Source organism: Tenrec ecaudatus, chromosome 10, assembly GCF_050624435.1.
Source record: "Tenrec ecaudatus isolate mTenEca1 chromosome 10, mTenEca1.hap1, whole genome shotgun sequence".
NCBI classification, from domain to species: Eukaryota; Metazoa; Chordata; class Mammalia; order Afrosoricida; family Tenrecidae; genus Tenrec; species Tenrec ecaudatus.
The window spans coordinates 58,305,089-58,320,773 of NC_134539.1; the positions used below are offsets into that span (position 1 = coordinate 58,305,089).

The window sequence follows — 15,685 nt, forward strand, 5'->3', positions numbered from 1 at the left end:
TAGCATGCCAGTTTCTAGGAATGACACAAACATTTCCAAAATCAATTATCCAAAGGATCTAAAATTTGGCTCGTATGGAAAAAATAACAATGGAGGACACCAAAGTTTTTTAAGGCAGGCTTTTTAACTTTCCCTAGTCAGGATACAAACTGTTCTTCTCCTTGCCATTCCTCCACCACTAAGCAGAATACAGTCCTTCTTCCAAATGAACAAATTTCCCTTTTCCTGAAAGCTTAGTTGTCTCTAAGGGGCAGGTGTATCATATAGAATAGTTATATTATCAGTATAAAAGCAATCCCATCTGATCAAACTGGAAAACATATGTGCAAATTAAAACCAAATTTGCTACATCTTTTAAGGAATAAATAATCAAATACCTTCTATTCGGAAAGGCAGTGAACAATGACATAAATTTAAAGTTTGCACAATTTATACAAGATGTATTTCAATATGCTACTTCAACTATAACCAAGGCTCATGGAAGCAGCAGTCAAGAGAACAAAAGATGCATTATATTAGGTAAATCTGCTGCACAAAACTTAAAAGTGTTAAAAAGCAAGGATGTCATTTTGAAGACTAAGGTACACCTGACCCTAATTTTCAATCTCCTCATATGTGTGCGAAAGTTGGACAATGAGTCTGGAAGACTGGACGCATTTGAACTATGGTGGTTGAATATTGAAAATACCAGGGACTGCCAAAGTTTTTGAATGCAGGTTATTCATAAAGGTTATTCAAAAGACTGGCAAACAAATGTGTCTTGGAAGAAGTACACTCAGAATGTTCCTTAAAGGCACGGGTGGAGAGACTTCTTCACCTCACGTACTTTGGACATGCTGTCATCAGAAAACAGTCCCTGGAGAAGGCCATCATACTTCGTAAAGTGGAGGAGTAGTGAAAAAGAGGAGGCCCTATGCTCACCCTCCCGACACAAGTGCTGAAGCCAAAGTGGGCGAACAAGTAAATGTGGTGAAGAAAGCTAATGGTGCCCAGCTATCAAAAGAGATAGTGTCTGGGGTCTTAAAGGCTTGAAGATAAACAAGTGGCCATCTAGCTCAGAAGCAACAAAGCCCACATGGAAGAACACACCAGCCTGTGTGATCACGTGATCCCGAAGGGATCAGTTATCAGGCATCAAAGAACAAAAAACCATATCATTGGCTGCACACCTCCATGATACGATCGCTGAAGACAAACGGGGTGCATAAGCAAATGTGGCGAAGAAAGCTGATGGTGCCTGGCTATCAAAAGAGATAGTGTCTGGAGTCTTAAAGGCTTGAAGGTGAACAAGCGGCCATCTAGCTCAGAAGCAACAAAGCCCACATGGAAGAAGCACACCAGCCTGTACGATCACAAGGTGTCAAAGGGACCAGGTATATATATATACCTGGTCCCTTTGACACCTTGTGATCGTACACACACACACACATATATATACACACATATATATATATATACACATACACACACACACACACACACACACCATAGTGAATGAAGGGGGAAGTGCAGAGTGGAGACCCAAAACCCATTTGTCGGCCACTGGAGATCCCCTCACAGAGGGGTTTAGGAGAGGAGATGGGTCAGTCAGGGTGAGATGTAGTACCGATGAAGAACACAGCTTTCTCCCAGATCCTGGATGCTTCCTCCCCCAACTACCATGATCCGAATTCTACCTTGCAGGACTGGATAGGGCAGAGGTTGTACACTGGTGCATATGGGGGCTGGAAGCACAGGGAATCCAGGGTAGATGATACCTTCAAGACCAAGGGTGTGAGGGGCAATGCTAAGAGAGTAGAGGGTGAGTGGGTTGGAAAGGAGGAATCGATTATAAGGATCTACATGTGACCTCCTCCCTGAGAGACTGACAGCAGAGAAGGGGGTGAATGGAGACTCCCGATAGGGCAAGGTATGACAAAATAACAATCTATAAATTATCAAGGGCTCGTGAGGGAGGGGGGAGTGGGGAGGGAGGGGGAAAAAAAGAGGACCTGATGCAAAGGGCTTTAGTGGAGAGCAAATGCTTTGAAAATGATTAGGGCAAAGAATGTACGGATGTGCTTTATACAATTGATGTATGTATATGTATGGATTGTGATAAGAGTTGTATGAGCCCCTAATAAAATGTAAAAAGGAAAAAAAAAGAGGAGGTCCTAAACAAAATGGGTTCACACAGTGGCTGCAACAATGGGCTCAAACATAAGAACAATTATGGGGACTGTGCAGGATTTAGCGATAGGGCCGCTATGAGTCTGAACAAACACAATGACACCAACGGCAACAACACTTTAACCAATTTTAAAGGGCATGCTTTACATTCCCCTAGGCCTATTCTCTGTTGGTATAGTGGTTACTTGTTGGGCTGTGATCCCAAAGGGCTTTCTCCTGCCACCAAGAGTTAGTTACACTCTCAGAAACTCACAGAGGCAGTTTTACCCTGTCTTACAGGGTCACCACTAGAAGTTGGCATCAACTCGATGGCAGTGAGAGTTTTGAGATTCTCTGTTTAGCTTCAGCTAAAGATCTCACTTAAACTTTTCCTAAAGGTTCCAAATGCTATTTTGGATGCTATTCCCCCTCTATTTAGTATACTTTCTTGGGTGTTGTCTTTACCATCTCCTTTCTTTACAACCACCACTGACTGAGAGAAAGCAAATCTGATGCAGAGAAATACACTGATGACAGAAAATAGTGACCCTGAGAAATGTCACTTGATTTGATTTATGTTTACTAAGCTTATCGTATGTTTTATTAATTATTTTCATTTTATTATTTATATGACTATAAAATTTAAATCGAATATATTTGTTTAGTGAAAAAAACTTGGAAAATTCAGGAAATCCCAGAAAGTAATTAAAAGCACACATAACCCCTTAGCTTTAGCCCATTTCTCTCCTGCTCTGTATATTCCTACTTCACACAATATAAACCATTTTAATGGGTGTGTAATAGCTCAGAAATAACCAAATTTTATCATTGAAATTTACAGTAGAAGAATTCCTATTTAAAAAAATCTTTCTAAGAAAACAAATCCAGTATAGAAACAGGTGAGGGTAGAGCTGATTCAAGGGTGAGTGATGCTATGGGTCAAGAGGTGAGGGTTGGGGAGAAGGAATGGTCCAGGAGTAGGCCCATTTGGCATGCCCAGTCTTTACAATGGCTCTCCAAAACAGCTGAGAACTATAAATCCTCAATGATACAGTTTGAAAACCACAAATCTTGTTTAATTCTCTGTTTACAGATGAAATTATTTGCCCAAAATCACAGAACTAGTAAAAGAACTCAGGAAAAAAACTAGTATTCTATGACTTACAGACTAATGCTCAGCTTTGCCAACTTGACCACTTTTTACAAATGTCATCACAGATGTCCATTTGCCTATTGTGGCTCCTCCTTTAATTAACAAGAAGTGAATAATTCATGTCATACACTAAATCTCAAAAGTTCACTTCACCAAGAAAATGTTCATTCTTCCTCACACTGATCTTATGAACAAGGGGGAGGAAAAAGAGCACAGTTCATTTTCTAGGAGAAATGGCCATGCCTAAGATTACATTACTTTCCTCAAAAAAAAAAAAACTTATCCTTGAATGAGGTTGAGTATACATACAGGGGACAAAGTTTGAAAAACTTCTTAAACATAACCAAACATCTTGAAAGAATGAGTTGCTGGCCCTAGGGCAGGCATCCTCAAACTATGGCCCACGGGCCACATGCGGCCCACCAAGGACATTTATCCGGCCCGCCGGGTGTTTTTGCCCCGTTTATTTTTTTACTTCAAAATAAGATCTGTGAGGTGTGCATAGGAATTTGTTCACAGTTTTTTTAAAACTATAGTCCAGCTTTCCAATGGGTCTGAGGGACAGTGAACTGGCCCCCTGTTTAAAAAATTTAAGGACGCCTGGTCTAGGGGATAAGGACCATAGTTTCAAGGGCATCAATGTCAATTGTCAAAAGACAACTGTCTACATCCTAATTTGGTAAGTAGTAAACACAGTCTTAAAAGCTCATCTAAATTGCAACTACCAGTCTCCACGCCCACGCTCTACCTTCCATTCCCATCCAAAAGGAAAAAGGCACATGGCAGCAATAAGCCCATGTGGATCACCTACACATCAGTCTCCACAACCCTGAAACCAGAACTAGATGGTGTCTGGCTATCACTGTCAACTGCTCTGAAAGGAATTACATTAGAAGGTCCTAGATAGAGTGGAAGACAAATACAGAAAGAACTCAAAATCATAAAAGAGACCAAGCTTACTGGTGGAACCCCCAAGATAATGACCCTTATCCCTTTGGATCTGGAACTGAACTCACCTCTGCATTAGAATAATCAACCACTGAAGATCAAAAGGGCAGCATTTACCAAAGGACAAAGTTCAGAGGGTTAGAAAAGGAGGAATGTTAATAGGAAACATGGGGCGGGGTGTGAAGGGGGGGTTTGCAATGGATGAGTTGAATCAGAATGTTTATGAATTACTGAATGTAAAACTATGATCTGCTATGTAACCCTTCACCTAATTCTCAATAAAGAGTTTTTTAAAATACATTGTGTGTCTATTGTAGCTACAAACCATTCCTTTCTCTTTATTCCTTCAATCATTAAATATTTATTAAGAATATATTTTCAGCCAGACACTAGAGATACAATTGTGAACCAAACAGACAAAAGTTCTTGCCCTTGTGGAGTTTATAAACTTTGTGACCTAGGGTAAACTACTTGGTCTCTCTGAATCTCAGTATTTGCAATGTATAAGGCAAGCTAATATTTAGTTACAGCATTGTTTGAGAAGTAAATGATACAAAGTATATATATATATATATATATATATATATATATATATATATATACCTGATAGGTAACCAGAAATATAATAATATATGCTCAATTAACATTATTTACCTTCTCTGTTAAAAAATCAAATTATTAGATGGGAAATGATGGTGAAACAGTACTAGGTCTTCTGCTACTACTGTGCTGATTGGAAGCAATATAATCAAAATCATAGTATGTTCAAATAATTGCAAACATTTCTACACTAGGAAAGAAGTAAATGATATTTCAAACTGAAGAAATGCAGCTTGAGCATGAGCCTTCCTAATCAAGTTGTGAGGCTTCCCTCATTCTGCCCTGCACAGATAGTGAAAGAAAGCCGAGGAAACAATATGTAATCGATGCTGTGCCTCATATGGGACACTTTCCTATCCTTTAAGTATGTACAGCTAAACTAGTCAAAGACAAATTTAGCAAGATACAGGAAAACCGTTTAAAATACAAAATATCAACATAAAAGTATCCAGAGGGAAGTGAAGCTGTGCCTTCATTCACTCACTCAATACCCAGAAGTCAGTAAGTCATGGGTGTCACAGTCATGGAGTCTAAGAGCACCATGTAAACCAGAAAGCCCTGTACAGTTATTAATTATTACAAGCCCTCTTACTATTAACTTTAACTTTAATTAGATTTATACAGGGGAAATTTTGTCAACAAAAATATTTAACATTTGCTTCTCAGCATATGTCCAAAATGGACCTAGCAACAATAATGGCTCACATTATCCATAAATAGGAAAAAAATTTGCTTCTTATTCAAAGTATTTCAACTTTTTAGACACAGATAACTTCTGTTATGATAGTTTTGTTGTTTTTTTTTTCTTGTTCCTCTGAGGAAAAAGTAGGAAAAAACTGGACACTAAATATGATTTTTAACTAAAAAGAAACTTCTCTTATTTTCAAAATGAGGATTAAAATCGTGTCTTCTTTATTATATAAATAATGATGCTTTCTTATCAAGGGGCTTAAATCATTTAAATTAGATAAGCTTAAATCATTAGGAAAAAAGTTAGAGTCACAGAGAAAGGCAGGTTTTGTTCTGAGTGCTAAGTGTTCAACTCTGTGCAGCTTGTTACCAGGACATCTTCAAGAGCCTTTTGTTCGTCTGGAAAGATTCTTGGAATAATTAGGCTCTGAGGAGGCACTGAAGGAAGACAAAATGGTAAACTGTTAAACAGAGAGGATAATCTGGCTCCTCAAATACCACAGAAAGAACGGATGGGGCTAAGAGACAAGAAAGAATGAATGAGAGGCACATTAAAAACACAAACACACATAAAATTTATTGCCTTCGAGGGAGGGGTGGAAAGGGGGAACCAATTACAGGGATCTACATATAACCTCCTCCCTGGGGAACGGACAACAGAAAAGTGGGTAAAGGGAGATGTCGGACAGTATAAGATATGACAAAATAATTTATAAAAAAATCATCAAGGGCAAAGAATGTACGGATGTGCTTTATACAATTGATGTATGTATATGTGTGGATTGTGATAAGAGTTGTATGAGCCCCTAATAAAATGTTTTAAAAAAATTATCAAGGGTTCATGAGGGAAGGGGGAGCGGAGAGGGAGGGGGGAAAATGAGGAGCTGATGCCAGGGGTTTAGGTGGAGAGCAAATGTTTTGAGAATGATGAGGGTAATGAATGTACAAATGTGCTTTACACAACTGATGTATGTATGGATTGTGATGAGTTGTATGAGCCCCCAATAAAATGATTTTTTAAAATTAAAAAAATTAACCATCTAGCTCAGAAACAACAAAGCCCACATGGAAGAAGCACACCAGCCTGTGCGATCACAAGGTGTCGAAGGGATCAGGTATAAGGCATCAAAAAAAAAAAATCTTACCATAGTGAATGAAGGGGGAAGTGCAGAGTGGAGACCCAAAGCCTATTTGTCAGCCACTGGAGATCCCCTCACAGAGGGGTCTAGGGGAGGAGATAAGTCAGTCAGGGTGCGACACAGTAGCACCGATGAAGAATACAGCTTTCCTCCAGTTCCTAAATGCTTCTTCCTCCCCAACTATCATGATCCAAATTCTACTTTGCAAGTCTGGATAGAGCAGAGGATGTACACTGGTGCAGATAGGAGCTGGAGGCACAGGAAATCCAGGGTGGATGATACCTTCAGGACCAGGGGTGTGAGGGGCGACACTGGGAGAATAGAGGGTGAGTGGGTTGGAAAGGGAGAACCGATTACAAGGATCTACATGTGATCTCCTCCCTGGGGATGGACAACAGAAAAGGGGGTGAAGGGAGATGCCAGATAGGGCAAGATATGACAAAATAATAATTTATAAATTATAAAGGGTTCATGAGGGACGGGGAGCGGGGAGGAAGGGGGAAAAAAGAGGACCTGATGCAAAGGGCTTAAGTGGAGAGCAAATGCTTCGAAAATGATTAGGGCAAAGAATGTACAGATGTGCTTTATACAATTGATGTGTGTATATGTATGGATTGTGATAAGAGTTGTATGAGCCCCTAATAAAATGTTTTTTAAATTTTTAAATTAAAAAAAAAAATCACTGCCTTCAAATTGATTCCGATTCACAGCAACCCTCTAGGGCAGAGTGAGTTTGTAAGGCTATGAATCTTTATGGTGTGGAAAACATCATCTGTCTCCTGCAGAGTGGCTAGTGGGTTTGAATCACTAACTATGTGGTTAGTGGTCCAGTGCGTAACCACACCGCCATCAAATTCAATATGAAGGGAAGAAAAATGTTTTCGAATGCAAAAATAAATAAAGGAAAATATTTCTTCAACAATAATATCTGTGCTAAAGTGGCATTATCAGAGGGATTATTTTGATATATATTATCACATGTACTTTGGCAGATACACCTAAAAGGATAATTATGTAAACCTTAACTGGAATTCAAACACATATGTATTCATACTTCAGGTGTATAATCTTCATCTTTTTAAGCACAATTTTTTAAAAACCTCCCTTGAAAGTTACCATTATATTCAGGGTAGTTCTTTCTAGGGAAAAGCAGATAAACCAAACTGTGTCCTTGAAAAAGGACTAAGTGATCAACAAAGTGGTGCTTGCAGTAAACTCTCAATGTTCGTAATATAGATCTTTATATCTAAAGAAAACAAACAAAAACCAAGATCAAGGCAAAAGGCATGAATTAAAGTTATTTATAACTAACAGTATCATTTGACACCATCTTTCAGTTAAACAACATCTTATATTCCTACTTGCTTCTGATCTATTAAGTGCCGGGGAGCAGTCATCTCCTGACCCATAATTTACCCATCAAGAGAAATGGCACCATGATACTGTCTTCCATTTTTTTATAAGGGTGCCAGGACGTCTGGAAGTTAATATATATGTGTTTAGAAATGCTCAGATGAAAAGTAATGTGCACTTTAATTTTATGGGTCTTAAAAAAAATCAAGATAAAAAGGCCTAGTCAGATTACTTCAATATGTAAATTCTGAATAGCCAGAAGGCTTCCTGGGGACATAATTCAGAAGATTTGAGACTAATGGTCCGGAGTTTAAATATGGAGCTCCAGTAACTAATCAGGCTAAGAAGTTTCTAAAGAAAGTTTAAGCCAGGAATAAGGTATAGTGAATTTGGGAAGTTCTTGGCTCTGACCCTTATGAGGTTTACAAATGAATTTCTCTATCACATAATTAGAGGAAAGCTACACACTAAAACTTAAAACCAAAGTTGAAAACAAATCTCAAGCAAGTTCATTAGGAGCACACAGTGGGGTGATGGGAGCAAATGACAAAAATCAGAAGACAGTTTCTAAGATTAGTGTGCAAGGACCAGCAGTTTTAGCAAAATGGATTTCTACTCTTCTATAAACTGCTTGTTTCAATGCCAACAAGGAGAAATCTGAAGCCAGACCAGCCAAGACTCCACCAAAGTTAAACTTCTCTGGGCCTCAATTTCCTTATCTATAAAATGAAGCAAACAATACCAAACAAGTACCTAACATCATTAAACTAGCTAACATGAGTGTAAGGCACTGAGAACAGAACCTGGGTCATATTAAGCACTGTCCATATGTGTTGTGAGTTACTCTTTGATGGTCTACACTCCTCAAACCTGATTTAAAATAAAACAAAACAGAACTTCTGAGACCTCCCCGCCCAACTTTTTTTCCTGTAATTCACTTGATGGCCCTGCCCTGAATACATCTGGCATCAACCTGACCTAAACAAATGCCAGGCTATCTTAATCCAAAGTCTGCCCATCCATTCCAACTCATAGCGACCTTGTAGGACAAAGGTGAACCACCCCACACAGTTTCTAAGACTGTTGTCTTTACAAACGTACATTGTCACATCCATCTCCTGCAGAGAGGCTGGTGGAGTCAAACAGCTGACCTTTCCATTAAGAGCTGGACACTTGTGCTCACTTCGGCAGCACATATACTAAAATTGGAACCATACAGAGAAGATTAGCCTGGCCCCTGCGCAAGGATGACACGCAAATTTAAAAAAAAGAGCTGGACACTTAACCACTGCACTGTTTGATTATAAGATGCTGCCCAATACCATACCAAGGTATATTTATCATATTTCTAAACACTGACTAGACTCTAAACCAAGGATCCTCAAACTTTTTAAACAGGGGGCCAGTTCACTGTCCCTCAGACCGGTTTGAGGGCTGGACTATAGTTTTAAAAAAAAACTATGAGCAAATTCCTATGCACACTGCACATCTTATTTTGAAGTAAAAAAACAAATGGGGCAAAAGCACCTGGCGAGCCGGATAAATGTCCTCAGTGGGCCGCATGTGGCCCGTGGGCCGTAGTCTGAGGACGCCTGTAAAACACACCCAGCCTAAAAGAGAAATGACTGTAGACCTCTATTTCCCTCAGAAGCTAAATCATTTCTATTTCCTAAAAATGAACAAAACAAAACCTCTACTGCTGTCCAGTTAACTGCAAATCATGGCAGCCTGTGTGTGTCAAGGGAGAACTGTGCTCCATAGGGTTTTCAATGGTTGGCTTTTTAGAACTAGATCACCAGGCCATTCTTCCAAGTCACCCTAGGGTGGACTCACACTCCACTACTTAAGTTTGTTAAGCAGTCAAGCATAATGCATCATCCCAGCATTCTTAAAATGTACAGCAGCTTCTTAAATAGCCAAAATCAACCAAAGAGCCCTAACCCTACAAGCCCAAAACCCAACTAACTGCCATCAAGTTGCTTCCAATTCCGAGAAATCCTACAGGACCCCAAACCTTAAATAGGCTCTGACTTGAGGACAAGAAAGAGATTTCCAAGTATAGTGAGGAGAGTCCTATAGTGCTAGAACAATCCTTTTAAATAAAACCTACTTATAATACTTTATTTAAATATCATAGTAGTCAGAAGTTTGCAAACTAAATTCTAGAGCTTTCATAAACAAAAGCCATTCTCATAATTTAGATCACAAATAAATGACAAAATCTCTTTGGGGGCAAAATGTTCTCTGAATCATACATAAGAAATCATCAGAAGACTTTAAAGCTGGAAGAGACCCTTTAGAACAAATCTAAACTATTATCCCTTTCCTTCCAAACGGTTCTACCATCCGTAGATGTACTCTCCCCTGTGAGGTAACAATCACCTGCCCCAGCTTGTCCTTAGACTCTACCTTCTGCCTGTGGGAACACCCTGTCGGTGAATGTGAATAACCTGGGTGCGGTACACTGAGTGATAACTTGGGATCTAAAAGGACGACTTCAATCTAAAGTGACCAACCTTACAAACTGGTGAATATGACTGCTTATACTTTACAGTTTATAACAAGAATTTACAAGTTCAGAATGAAGGAAAGCACAAAATGCCCATGGGGGGAAGATATACATATATGTGAAAAATATATATATACATATAAAAGCCATAGCCATCCTAATAGACTCAATGAGTCAACAGCCTAATGAAGTTGCCAAAAATAACTACCGTAACTATATCAACAGTAGTATAGCTTCCAGGAAGAAGCAGGTAACCGCCCTCTCTGGGTGCTCATTATAGCACACCTGGAGTATTATGCTCTGTTCTGCTTCCCACACTTTGGGAGAGGCAGAAAGACTGACAAAGTCCAGAAGAAGGGAGACTAAGATAGTGAGAGAATTTGAAAGCACGTCACATAAAGAACAGCCGAAGGGGCTGATGGTGTGTAGTCCAGACTCAGGGAACTTGAGCACTCTCCCCAAATCCCTGAAGGGCAGTCTTGGCGCAGAGAGAATAGACTTGCTCTGCACTGCCCCAAAGGGAGAACCAGAACCAGTCAGTGTTAACTACAGAGAAAAATATTTCAGCTAAGCTCATGGAAGTATTTCTGAGAAGACAGAAATACTTGGGAAGTGGGAGCTTCTACAGTCGTTCCCAGCCCTGTTGATGTTCTATGTCATGAAATTAATTCTGGAGTAAAACTGCCCCAGAAGGTTTCCTAGAGAGTAGAGTGCCAGGCCTTTTCTGCCATAGAGTTGTTTGTGGGTTTGAAGCTCCGATCTTCTAATTAGCAGCAGAGTGCTACTGAACCATCAGGGTTCTTGTCTAGCCCTAAAGGTTCACAATTTAAGAAACGCAAATACCTGTCATCACATTGATGTCTTCATGCTGATTATTGCTACTATTATTATTATAGAGCCTCTCCCTTCACTCCTCTTAAATGCCCTATCCAGGCAACCAACAGCCAAATACTTTGCCAGGCTATGGGAGGAAAGGTCCTCCTTGCTGGGCAATTACCAGTTTCATTTTGCAGATCAGTGTCCTTATAAACAAAGTGATCCCTAATTGAGGGTCAGGCGCAGGCTCTCAGGTAGACTTACATAAAAGAAAGTTTTAACAAATCACAAAGCCGCTGGAAAGACCATCTCATCAAATAATAAATAGTAACAGTGACATTTGGTCCTTAGGAGAACATTGAGATATTTTTTTAAACCTGTACAGCCATCTGCCTAAATGAAGAGAGTCTAACTTTGCAAGTCAAACCACCTCTCTGAAATTCAATTAGATGTCTCCCTGTGTCGAAGAGATGTGCTTCTGGCCTAAAGTAGATGATCTCTGGTACCCATACGTCCAAACCCACTGCCTTCCAGTCAATTTTGACTAATGGTGATCTTATAGGACAGGGTAAAACTGTCCCTTTTGGGTTTCTGAGGCAGTATATCTTTATGGGAGCAGGAAGCTCATCTGTCTGCTGCAAAGCAGCTAGAGGGTTCAAACTCCTCTGAGTGTGGTTAGAAGCACTATTCATAACCCACTATCCCACCAGGGACGCTCTGGTACCCACCATGCTCAGATAAAAATATCCACACTTGATCATATTACTTTAAAGCTAAAACTGCCTATCAATAGGCTCACAACTAGCCCAGCTGCTAAGGACTAGACACAGGGCATTTAGAGCAGATCCACAAACAAAAAAAGTTTAACCAGAGAAAATTTAAGACACAGGGGAGTTTACTGAAGGTGAACGTGTAAAACTTCTGTCACCCAAGGCCATCTTAGGCAGCACATGTAAGGCCATGGAAGTGACTAATAAGCATGCAACAATAGTTCAGGCGGCGAATGTTAAACAGCCAGCTTTAATTCAGGTGAAATTGATTTAATACTCTAGTATTAAATACTCCAGTCAGAGTATTAGAAAATATATATGAGGGATTTTTAAAAAGGATGCATGCATATTATTTTCTATAGCTTTTTAAAAATTATTTTGGTGTCTGTGTGTGTACTGCAGAAATAATCTAAGTGCTCATTAATAGAGAATGAAATTATTATACATTCACAATGAAAAATAAAGTCATCAAAAATACTAAGGGAGACTTTCGGCTCTGATATGGAGGTTGAGGGTGGAGCCTAGGATGCATAGATAAGTGAATACAGCAACCTCCAAAAGTATATAGAATTATTCCATTTTGATTTTTTAAAAACAAACAAACCAAGGCTGTGTGTGTGTGATATGCAGAAAAGCGTCTGAAAAGATGAGACAAACTGTTAACAGTAGTAACCTTTAGGGAAATGACTTTTATTTTGTCCTTTATACATTTCTGGGTGTTTATTTATTATTGTTATTATCATTATTTTTAAATCATTTCATTGGGGGCTCTTACAGCTCTTATAGCAATCCATAAAGGTGTTAACATTTTAAGGATTACCCTTGTGGTTGAAAACTAACAATTCAAAGACATTAAAAGTAAAATAGCACCAATGGAACACATGTACTTATCTAACGACTCAAAATACGTGACCTTGCTACTTTGTTAGTGCTACTGAGTGCTTGAAACCCCAGAAAATCTACCTGATACTTCTTCTATTATATATTCTACTAAAATACCAACGTCAACCTAACTCCCTACTATGCTTTTCAGATGGTTTCTAGCCAAACACACACACAAAAAAAATCCCAGTCATGCTGGTGACACATACACGGTGTTTACTCCACACCAAGAACTGTCCTGAGTGCTAAGACTACATTAACTTATTTAATCCTCGTAGTAATGATAGATGTGAGTACTATTATTATCTCATTTTACAGCTGAAGAAACTGAGATCAGAGCTCAAAAGTAACCTCACCAAGATGACACAACTCATCAGGGGCAGAACTGGGATTCAGCCTGGGGGTTAGTGCTGCCAGAATCCATATTCCTAACCTCTGTCTCTCAGTTAAGGAGCCAATCTCTCTCTGCAACATCAATGCAGCTAACAAACAGGTAAAGCCCAGCTAGTAACTATATCCCTTCAAGCTGGAAGTGATGCCAGCTTGTTTATATGGGTGAGTAACCTGCAATGCCACAGTCTCATCCAAGATTCAAGACTGTTTGGGGGCTCAAAATCATGTGAGAAACCATGCTATAAACTCAGTCATAGTCCAAAATCCGCCCTGACTCAACAGTAATCTCTGAGCCTAGGAATTAGGTCAGAGACCCATAACAATAAATACAGCTAGACAAATGCTTTGGACAAATCTCCGACTCCAAGCCCACAGTCGGAAACTCTTGCCCAATGCTTTGACAAGGTAGACGCCATGTGTTTCCCTGAAGGCCCTCTTTAGGCCTAACGGGGCAAAGGATCAGAGTTGCCAACGTTGCTGACAGAAAAACCACCAGGAAGACGAACCTTACTCTGTATGTGGCTGCAGACAGAAACGGTCATTTCTCAGCAAGAGTGAACATTCTAGCTTATGTAGGAGAGAAATGAGCATCCTAGCCTTAATTGTTTATCCAAAACTACTGACCTTGTGGCTGAGGAGGGGTGAACATGGCAGGAGAAAGGGATTTAACCTAGTTTATAAATGTGCTCAACCTAGATACACACCTGTCCCAAATGGCCTACCAAATCCACATATTTGCAGGGATAACAAGAATTACAGGGTATTTGGGGTGGGGGGGGGAGAGCGACAAGGGCCTTCAAGGGGCCTATGATAATGTTTGTAAACAGAACCCTCGCCACACCTCCACCTGTCACTTGAGCAGCTGATATTGACATAAACAAGGAGAACCCGACGTGGAAATTGGAGCTTGGGGAGGGAACGTCCCCAGCCTCGGACTCATTGGCGAAAGGAGGGACGGCGCTGGCTTGCAAACTTCCGCAAAAGTTTGCGCCCCTTCGGGATCCCTGGCCGTTTGGGAGGAGATGCTGTGCATCCCGTCACGCAGTCGCCCCCGTCCAGGGGGAGCTCGACCCGGGGTGGGGGTGGGGGGACACAAAAGACTTCCCAGGTTGAGGGGGGAGGGGAGTGCGGGCGGCGAGCTGGAACTGGGCGAAATCTGGGGGGCCTCTGGGGCGAGCCCGAGCCCGCATGCCGGGGAAGGACGCGAGCCGCCCGCGAGGGTCCGGCTGCTGAGGACCCGCTGGGACTCACCTGGGGGCGGGGAAGGGGCCGCGGTGGCAGGTGGGGTGGGCGGGACGCTGCTGCCGCCGCCTTGGAGAGCCGGGGCCTCGGTCTGGAGCGTGGTGGGCGCCGGGACGGTGGTCGCCACGGGGGTGGTCGGCGCCGGGCCAGGGGTGGCAGAGAGGGCGGTGGGCGCGGGTGTGGAGCGAGGGTGGGTCGGAGTGGGTTTCACCGGCGGAGGGGTGGTCGGCGACACGCGCAGCGGCGTCTGGGAGGTGATCGGAGCCGATCCGACCGTCGCCCGAGCCGTGGTCTCCGGAGACTGGGCTGAAGAGGTCGCAGCCAGGGGTCCGCGGACGGTAGTGCGCGGGGGTCCGGTCCTCGGGGCCTGGGCCGTGGGGGTCGGGGCCTTAGAGAAGGGGTGACTGGGCTCGCCCCATAGCCCTGGGACCGGCGACGCGTCCACCTGCTCCGCGGCCGCGCCGCCGCCGGTGACATTCCCCGCCGAGGTGGCTAGGACGGCGGCGGCGGCGGTGGCAGCGGCGCAGCACAACAGGGCGAGGCCGCCCAGGCTCGGCAGGCTCCTCATGGCGCGCGTGGCTCCGCCATTCATTCATTCAGTCAGTCAGTCAGTCGGCCGGTCAGTCATCTTCTCCTCTTTGCACTCTAAACTGGAAAGCCGCAGCCCCTGCCGCCGCCGCCACCCGGCGTACCATCGCCACCTCCCTCTGACAGGCGGCCGGCCCCGCGGGCGGGCCCCCAGCACCGAGGGAGCGACCGGGCCCTGAGAGGACAGCCCGCCCTCCCCGATTGGCAGCCGCTCCTGACCAATCGCAGGCCACGCCGGACCACGTGATTCACCCGCTTCCCGGCCTCTTTGTAGCCCCACGGACCAATCAGAGGGCGCCGATGGGAGGGGGCGGTGCGTAAGGCGGGAGGAGGGTGGTGCGATCCCCGATCCGGCCGGCCCCGCTCGCGGCTGCCGCGGCTTTGTCTGCCCCAAGAGCGGGGCGCGGGCCGCGGGCACCGGGCACCGCGAAGTAGACAAAGGACGCGCCTCGCG

The 15,685-nt window shown here is 42.6% G+C and overlaps 1 protein-coding gene and 1 non-coding gene across 2 annotated transcripts in view; one reads left to right on the plus strand and one right to left on the minus strand.

Moving 5' to 3' along the window:
- The window catches only part of MEGF9 (multiple EGF like domains 9), a 107,495-nt gene extending 92,104 nt beyond the window's left edge, over nt 1-15,391 (minus strand). The window contains exon 1 of the mRNA XM_075560409.1: nt 14,653-15,391. Coding sequence (XP_075416524.1) covers nt 14,653-15,235 — 583 coding nt within the window. The 5' untranslated portion in view covers nt 15,236-15,391. The remainder of the gene's footprint in view (nt 1-14,652) is intronic.
- Nucleotides 9,207-9,314, plus strand: LOC142460399 (U6 spliceosomal RNA). Its single transcript, XR_012786611.1, has one exon. It is a non-coding gene; the product is annotated as a U6 spliceosomal RNA (small nuclear RNA).
- Nucleotides 15,392-15,685: the final 294 nt, after the last annotated feature.